We start from the raw sequence: 8,053 nt of genomic DNA, 5'->3' as shown, positions 1-8,053 counted from the left end.
CCCTATATACAAGAATATAACTACTATAATACTGCTCCCTATATACAAGAATATAACTACTATAATACTGCTCCCTATGTACAAGAATATAACTACAATAATACTGCTCCCTATATACAAGAATATAACTACTATAATACTGCTCTCTATGTACAAGAATATAACTACTATAATACTGCCCCTATGTACAAGAATATAACTACTATAATACTGCCCCCTATGTATAAGAATATAACTACTATAATACTGCTCCCTAAAGTACAAGAATATAGGTACTATAATACTGCCCCTCTGTACAAGAATATTACTACAATACTGCTCCCTATAGTACAAGAATATAACTACTATAATACTGCTCCCTATGTGCAAGAATATAACTACTATAATACTGTTCCTTATTTAACAGTGTTTGGAGAGCTGTAATTGTTGGACAGCAGATATGAAGGTCTGTAGAGTCTGTAAGAGGACTGCAGTTGGTTTACACTATTGAGCGTAAAGGAAGGATATGTATACACTATTTTATTGTTCGTACACTGCCGATTGTTACTTGTTCTTGACACCTAAAAGAACACTGACCAGTCACACAGAGTACCAGAATTTTACATTCAGACTGACAGAAGGACAGCAGAGTGGTACAACTTGAAAATTGGCAAATTCTAAATCCTGGAAATCCATACACTGGTAAAGGAAGAAATACAAAACATTGTGGATGTCCAGCGGTTATTCCAATCTAATACTGACAGGCTACAGGGACAACCTACCCTGCAGTCAGACTGACAAGGAGGACAACTATCACAAGTTGAAGACTGACAGAACATATGAAGGATGTACACACACTATGCTATGAGACAGACGTTAGGGTATAAATACAATAACCAGGCACATAATGGTAAATAGATCTCAGGTCATAATAAACCATGAATAAATAAGCAAATATGCTCAAAAGCCACTCCTAGGTCATATAGAAAAAGGAGAAAAAAATTTGAAGTTTTAGGGATAAAAATTTTCTTTATTAATACAAAAAATTTAAAAAGTCAGATGACTCATAAAAAGACAGACAGGTCACAATATAAAATTAGGGCAATGTACTAGAAGAATGGTCCAATAATATGAATGGGTGGGGAGGAGAGAGAAGAAACATGGATTTTTGTGAGTACTCACCGTAAAATCCTTTTCTCCGAGACACTCATTCATTTCTCCTTCGTCCTAAAGCAGTCCCTGGGTGGGAGCAACTCACCGATCCAAACCGCATGCCCTCCTGTCTAAAGGTGTGCCACTGCTGCTTGAAGAATTTTTCTACCCAGGCTCGCATCTGACGAAGCCTGAGTATGCACTATTCCTGTTGGAATCGGCGTGCCTCTAATACGGTAAGCCACTTGAATAGTTAGACGAATCCATCTGGCTATGGTCGACCGTGAGGCTGCGAGCCCCTTCCTGCGCCCTTCGGGAATCACAAACAACGAGTCTGTCTGGCGAAAAGGTGCTGTCCTTGACACGTACCTCCTGAGAGCGCCCTTTCCACTGTGTACTGGCGCTGGACAAAACGAAGGCAGAACAATGTCCTCATTAATATGGAAAGGACTACCTTATCCTTAAAAAGTCAGAAACGGAGCTCTACAAGATAGGGCTGCCAACTCCGAGACCCGCCTAATGGAAGTTATGGCTACCAATACAACCTTCCTGGAAAGGTATGACAATGAGATTTCTTGTAACGGCTCAAAAGGAGTTTCCTGCAGGACACTCAGAACCAGGTTAAGGTCCCAGGCGTCTATGGGCGCTCTAAAGCGGGGCACCAAATGAGAGACCCCTTGAATGAACGTCTTGACCTGCATATTGGTAGCGACATTTCGCTGGAAAAGGACAGACAAGGCCCACATCTGTCTCCTCAGGGAACTCGGGGCCAAACCTGCGTCTAGGCCTGACTGCAGAAAAGCCAGGATGTTGGGAACTGAGAAGGACAATGGCGCAACCCCGTGCTCTCGACACCAGTGAAAGAAAACCTTCCAAGTGTTATGATAAACCTTCGCCGAGGCTGGCTTCCGGGTACTAACCATTGTAGCAACCACCTCACGCCCAAACCCCGCCTGGGTCAGAATCCAAGATTCAACGGCCATGCCGTCAAACACAGGGCCCCTAAGTTCGGGTGGCAGATCGGCCCCTGGGACAGTAAGTCTGGTCGTTCCGGCAGACACCAAGGCACGTCTGCGAGGAGCTGCACTAGATCCACGTACCATACTCGACAGGGTCAGTCTGGGGCCAGCAGAATTGCCGGCACCCCCTCTGTCTTGATCTTTCTGATGACCCTTGGGAGAAGTGGCAGTGGGGGAGACAGGTATGGGAGCCGAAACTGGTTCCATGGTAGGACCAACGCATCCACTGCGATTGCTCGCAGGTCCTGAGACCGAGCGACAAAAGTGCCCACTTTGGCGTTCTCCCCGGAGGCCATCAGATCCACGTCCGGAGTCCCCCACCGTTGGCAAATCTGCTGGAAGACCTCGGGGTGCAGGGACCATTCCCCGGCCGCGACACCTTGCCGGCTTAGGAAATCTGCTGCCCAATTTTCCACGCCTGGTATGTGAACTGCTGAGATTACCGAGTGGTGCCTCTCGGGCCCAACGGAGTACATGCTCTGTCTCGCGCATGGTTGCCCTGCTGCGCGTGCCTCCCTGGTGATTCACGTACGCCACTACCGTAGCGTTGTCTGATTGAACCCGGACTGGGCGTCCTGCTAGCAAGTGCTGAAAATGCTGCAGTGCCAACTGCACCGCTCGAATCTCCAAGTTGATTGGGAGATGAGCCTCCTGAGGTGACCATTGCCCCTGGGCCTTGTGATGGCGAAAAACTGCTCCCCAATCGAGAAGACTCGCATCGGTTGTGATCACCAACCATTGATCTGGGGGAAAGGGTTTCCCCTGAAGAAGAGAGGAGTTGCGCGTCCACCACTGAAGTGCCCGTTGGACTTGAGAGGACAACCTGCACTGATGATCGAGGGAGAACGGACTTCTGTCCCAAGATGCCAAGAGAGCGTGCTGCAGGGGACGAAGATGAAATTGAGCAAACGGAATCGCTTCCATTGCCGCCACCATCCTCCCTAGAACCCTCATCCTGAATCGAATAGTGTGAGGGCCTGGTCGCTGAAGACTCCAAACTCCCTGCCGGAGCGCCCGAGCCTTGTCTTGAGGGAGAATTACCAACCCTCGGGAAGTGTCGAAAATCATCCCTAGGAATGGAATCCTCTGAGCTGGGATAAGGGATGACTTTTTCCCGTTGACCAACCATCCTAGGCGAGATAGGGTATCCAGCGTGATGCTGACATTTTCCTCACATGCCCGAAAGGACGGACCCTTTACTAAGAGGTCGTCTAAGTACGGCAAAACCACTATGCCCCGAGAATGTAGAATGGCCATGACGACCGCCATTACCTTCGTGAATATCCTGGGGGCCGTGGCTAACCCGAAAGGCAGAGCCACAAACTGGAAATGCCGACCATCGATTGCAAACCGAAGGAACCTTTGATGCGGGGGAAAAATAGAGATGTGCAGGTAGGCATCCTGGACATCGATCGAGGCCAAATATTCTCCCTGCTCCATGGCCGATATCACTGACCGGAGGGATTCCATTCGAAAGTGCCTGACTCTGATGAACCTGTTCAGGAGCTTTAGGTCCAGAACCGGCCTTACTGTTCCGTCCTTCTTGGGGACCGCGAACAGGTTGGAATAAAATCCCTGAGTTCTTTCGCACTCTGGTACCGGGACAATGACCCCGTTGCGCTGAAGAACCCTGATGGCCCCTAGCAATGCCTCTGCCCGGGATTCCGATTTGGGAAGCCGGGAAAGAAAAAATCGTCTTGGAGGATCTCCGACAAATTCCATTTTGTACCCGGATGACACTAATTCCGCCACCCACGCGTCGTGTGCCACCTCGACCCAGATGTGGCAGAACCTGAGCAGACGTCCGCCTACTCTGCTGTCTTCAGGTACCTGATGCCCCGAGACATTTTGCTAAGGGCCTCTGGGACCTGGCCCCTGTTGACCTGGGCGGTCGGCCCCGCATCCTACCCAGCGGGTTGGCTCTATACGTGACCTGACGCTCTTTGTCTTGGTTGTAGCGAGCTGGGGCAGAACTGGCCGCTGTCGCCCACCCGGGGGTGCGAAATGCTCGAAAGCGCGCCTGAGGTTGACGAAAAGGCAGTCTAATTTTCTGCTGTGGGAGAAAGCTGCTTTTTCCCCCTGTAGCATCCGAAATGAGTTTGTCTAATTTCTCCCCAAATAGCCGGTTACCCTGATACGGCAGGGAAGTTAAAGATTTCTTAGAAATCGAATCAGCCCGCCATAGCCTTAGCCACAAGGCTCTCCTAATGGCGATAGCATTTGCCGCCGCTAGTGCCGCGCAATTAGCCGCATCCAAGGACGCATTAATTAAATAGTCACCCGCCATCGCCATCTGATTTGCTATCTCAGACACCTCCGTCGGCAAGTCTCTATCCTGTAGGACTTTATTCAAAGAATCTGATCATGACATCATGGCTTTGGCTACCCATGTTGCCGCAAATGAAGGAGCGCTGATCCTGATGCCTCATAAACCGAGCGGGCTAAACCTTCTATGAGCCGATCCGTGGGGTCCTTAATGGAAGAACCACTAGGTACTGACAAGGATCTTGAGGCCAGGGGTGACACTGGGGGATCCACAACCGGAGATTCCGCCCATCCCTTACAGAGCTCTGGTGCAAACGGATATCTCGTTTCTAGCGTTTTTTGTCCCGAAAAAACGCTTGTCTGGACGTTCCCTGTGCCGCTGCACTATGTCCTCGAACTCTGGATGAGTGCTAAACACTATGTGGTCGCCTGGCCTTCTTTAAGGATATCTTATGCCCTGCGGTTAGGGAGACATCCTCCTCAATACCTAGTCTGATTGACAGCTTCAATGAGACTGTCTACCGTCTCCCGACACCCCGGGGTATCCAGGGCCAAGAATTCCTCCACGTCATCACCTGAACTCTGCTCGCTCCCAGAAAATAGTGACGGTGAGCGAGACGCCGCACTCACGGATGCCGAAGCACCGGAGGGGCCCGGAGACGCCGTATGGGTTCTCTTCCTATGCGTTTGCTTAGAGAGAGTGCGGCCCCTGCAGGCCGGAGGCTCTTGTGAGGTGGATGAACCCTCCCAAACAGGCGAGCCGTCGTCTCTACCCCTATCCGGGGCCTGAAGGGTCTCAATTGCCTTCGTAAGCGAAACCATGGACCGAGAAAATGATAACACCCATTCCGGGGGATCCAGACCCCTGGGCTCCGTTGCAGGGGAGGGCTCCTGGGCGCGTTCGGAGTTACAGGCTTCACATAAACAGTCTGCGCTCGTGGGAACATAACCCCACAGGAAACGCATGCGGTATAAAGGAACGTGTGCGTTTTTCCTTTCCCAGACATACTGCTGAAATAGGCCAATTTACTCTCTTTTTCTTTTCTTTCTTTGAAGGTTCAAAGGGAAATGAGGAGGGTAACCCTTTAATGCCCTAGTGTGGCTCTGGGACGGGGTCGCACTTACCCGGCTCCTGCGTGTCTATCCCGCTCTCCTGCGTCTGCCTGCTCCTTCCTTTGGGTAGGCTGCGAGGGCTCCCCTGATCGCGGCCTACCCTGCTCTGAAGCCAGGGCCTCAATTTTATCCAGCGCCCGCCCCGGTCATGGGGGGTGGCGCCGGATATGACGTCACGCCGGGGGGGGGGGGGGGGCGGAACTTCCACCCGCGGCCTAGGCCGAAGTCACTGCCCGCCCGTGCACTGGCGGCCCCGCTATCCTGGAGATCCCACCGGCACCCCCATGAAGCGCTCTCCTTCACCACCGCTGGGGAATCTTCCTAACGCGGCCCTCCACGTGCAGGTATAGGGAGGGAGGAGGGGGGAGGAATGGAGACTGCTGGATCACAGCCCTAGCCCAAGAACCTGCCACTTCTGGCCGCACCGCTAACCTGAAGCCTCTCGCTGCCCAGGGGCCCTCCCCAGCCATCCATACCTGCCCTCAGCAGCGGCCATGAGGTAATCCATTTTTGGACGGTGCAGACACCCTAGCTCCGTCCGCCTTGTAGGGGCGAGGAGAGGGACTGTCCGCCGCCATGCAGCACCGCCGTCGTGTGTTGGTGGAGCAGTGGGGGCCGCACACACTAGTCTTGTGCCTCTGTGCAAGCCCATGGTTTCGATACCTAGGGGTGGATAGGGCTAAGTCTGGCATAGTGTCCCACGTTGCGGGAAAGGATACATGGAGGGACACTCGCACGTGGTCGCCCGTTGCTGGTTTGGGGAAATCGGATCCTTTCAATAGGATGCGTTGCCCCTGTCTTATCTTCACAAAATAAAAAAGAAAAATAGATGTCTGGGGAAAAAGTCCCAGAGATGTCCCTCGGTGCGGGAAAGGATACGCGGAGGCGATACTCACACGTGCTCGCCTGTTCATGGTTTGGGGAGATCGGACCCTTTCAATAGGATCCGTCGCCCGTCTCCTCTTCATAGCGAGAAAAAACAAACAAAAAAAAGTCTGGAGAGAACCAGACTGCGTGTGCCTCCATCAGACACTAAGCAATAAACTGGTTTCCGCCCGCTATCGGGGCGAGGGTGTATGCGGCGGAGGAGGAGCTAACTTGTTTTTTGTATAGTGTCGGCCTCCAGACTGCAGTAGCATACACCCCACAGTCTCAGTGTCCCCCAATGAGACGAAGGAGAAAAGTATCTTATTTATCCATTGTCCACATATCACCTTAATATTGACAACTCCAGGTGCGAATTGCCGGGCTCCTCTCATCTACGTCCAGCACGCATGTCCAGGAACAAGGACACGTCACCAAGGCTCCCAGACACACGCACAGCAGCATAAACATGCCGGGATGTGAACAAAGGGCGCAAAGCGGAGAAACGCACACAAGTACTCAGATCACAATAAGATTACTAACAGATGATCACACACTGATCACAGCAAACAACAATATACAATAGAAAAACCCCAAGAGGGGAATTACAATTAACACTAAAAACAAAGAACTTTCTGGGGAAGAGCTGAATAAATTTATTGAAGATATTGACCAAGAACACGTGTTCGGGACGTGTCCTCGCTCCTGGACATGCCTGCTGATAGCTTTGGGTGTATGAGAGGTGCGCGCGGCAACAGACCGATCTGATTGGCTAGCCACTGGCCATGTGGGCAGGGTTCATGGTGCGATAAGGTCCTGTAGGACTTCCTTCTACAGTTACTTCCCCTTGAGAAAGCAGTGGTATAAAGAAGCGCAACCCGTGTTGGGGATTTTTTTCATTTGATTCGGACGGTCCAGTAGAACGGGTAAGATTTGGTCACTATTTGGCATTAATTAAATGTTTTTGAAGTTATGGCCTGTGGAGGAGTTATAAATATTAACGTAATACACAGAAGGACACTTTTCTTCTCTCGGCTTCCCATCATTTATATTATTGGACCATTCTGCTAGAACATTGCCCTTTTTTTGGATTGTTACCTGTACGTCTTTTTATGAGTAATCTGACTGTTTTTACATTTTTTGCATTAATAAAGGATATTTTTAGCCCTAAAACTCCCATTTGGTCTCCTTCTTCTGGAAGTTATCAGGTGCAGTGTGCCTAGACCTATACAAGAAATCATATGAAAAAACCCTAAAAACGATGCTTAAGCATCGTTTTTAGGGTTTTTTCATATGATTTCTTGCTCTGAGACCCTCTACATTTGATAGTTATTTTTGCCTAGACCTATACATCAAGTATGGCAAAAGGGCCTTTGTTGCATCAAGTCTGAGATTGGCAGAACGTATGAAGGTTGTACATACTCCATGGGATTGAGTAGGTGTAAGCCAGGCGCAGGTCACAGAGAAAACCTAATTATCCAATCAGACTGACAGGAAGAGGTCTCTACTCCTAGGCTAATTGACAGATCATAGCGACAACATACACATTCTGGTATCTGGTGGATGTTAGTAGGTCCAAGTGTATGACGTGGTCAAGTCACGGAAAAGAGGTGCCACCGTCAGACTGGCAGAGCGCCACAGTGTTGGCCATTAGGAAACGC

The 8,053-nt window shown here is 50.3% G+C and overlaps 1 protein-coding gene across 1 annotated transcript; it reads right to left on the bottom strand.

Annotated features, from left to right (window-relative positions):
* Positions 1-504: 504 nt before the first annotated feature.
* On the bottom strand, positions 505-7,961 carry LOC141094786 (uncharacterized). Its single transcript, XM_073580740.1, has 2 exons — positions 7,738-7,961; positions 505-7,617 (listed from the first exon to the last, which is right to left on the bottom strand). Exon 2 carries the CDS (start codon positions 3,870-3,872, stop codon positions 1,593-1,595), a length of 2,280 nt encoding a protein of 759 aa, XP_073436841.1. The 5' UTR covers positions 3,873-7,617; positions 7,738-7,961; the 3' UTR covers positions 505-1,592.
* Between the last annotated feature and the right edge of the window lie 92 nt (positions 7,962-8,053).

This window comes from Dendrobates tinctorius, unplaced genomic scaffold, assembly GCF_039654945.1.
Source record: "Dendrobates tinctorius isolate UK_male_01 unplaced genomic scaffold, ASM3965494v1 ptg000065l, whole genome shotgun sequence".
Classification (NCBI taxonomy): domain Eukaryota; kingdom Metazoa; phylum Chordata; class Amphibia; order Anura; family Dendrobatidae; genus Dendrobates; species Dendrobates tinctorius.
Note: the sequence above shows the minus strand (reverse complement) of the source record. Positions and strands in the feature narration are given on the sequence as shown.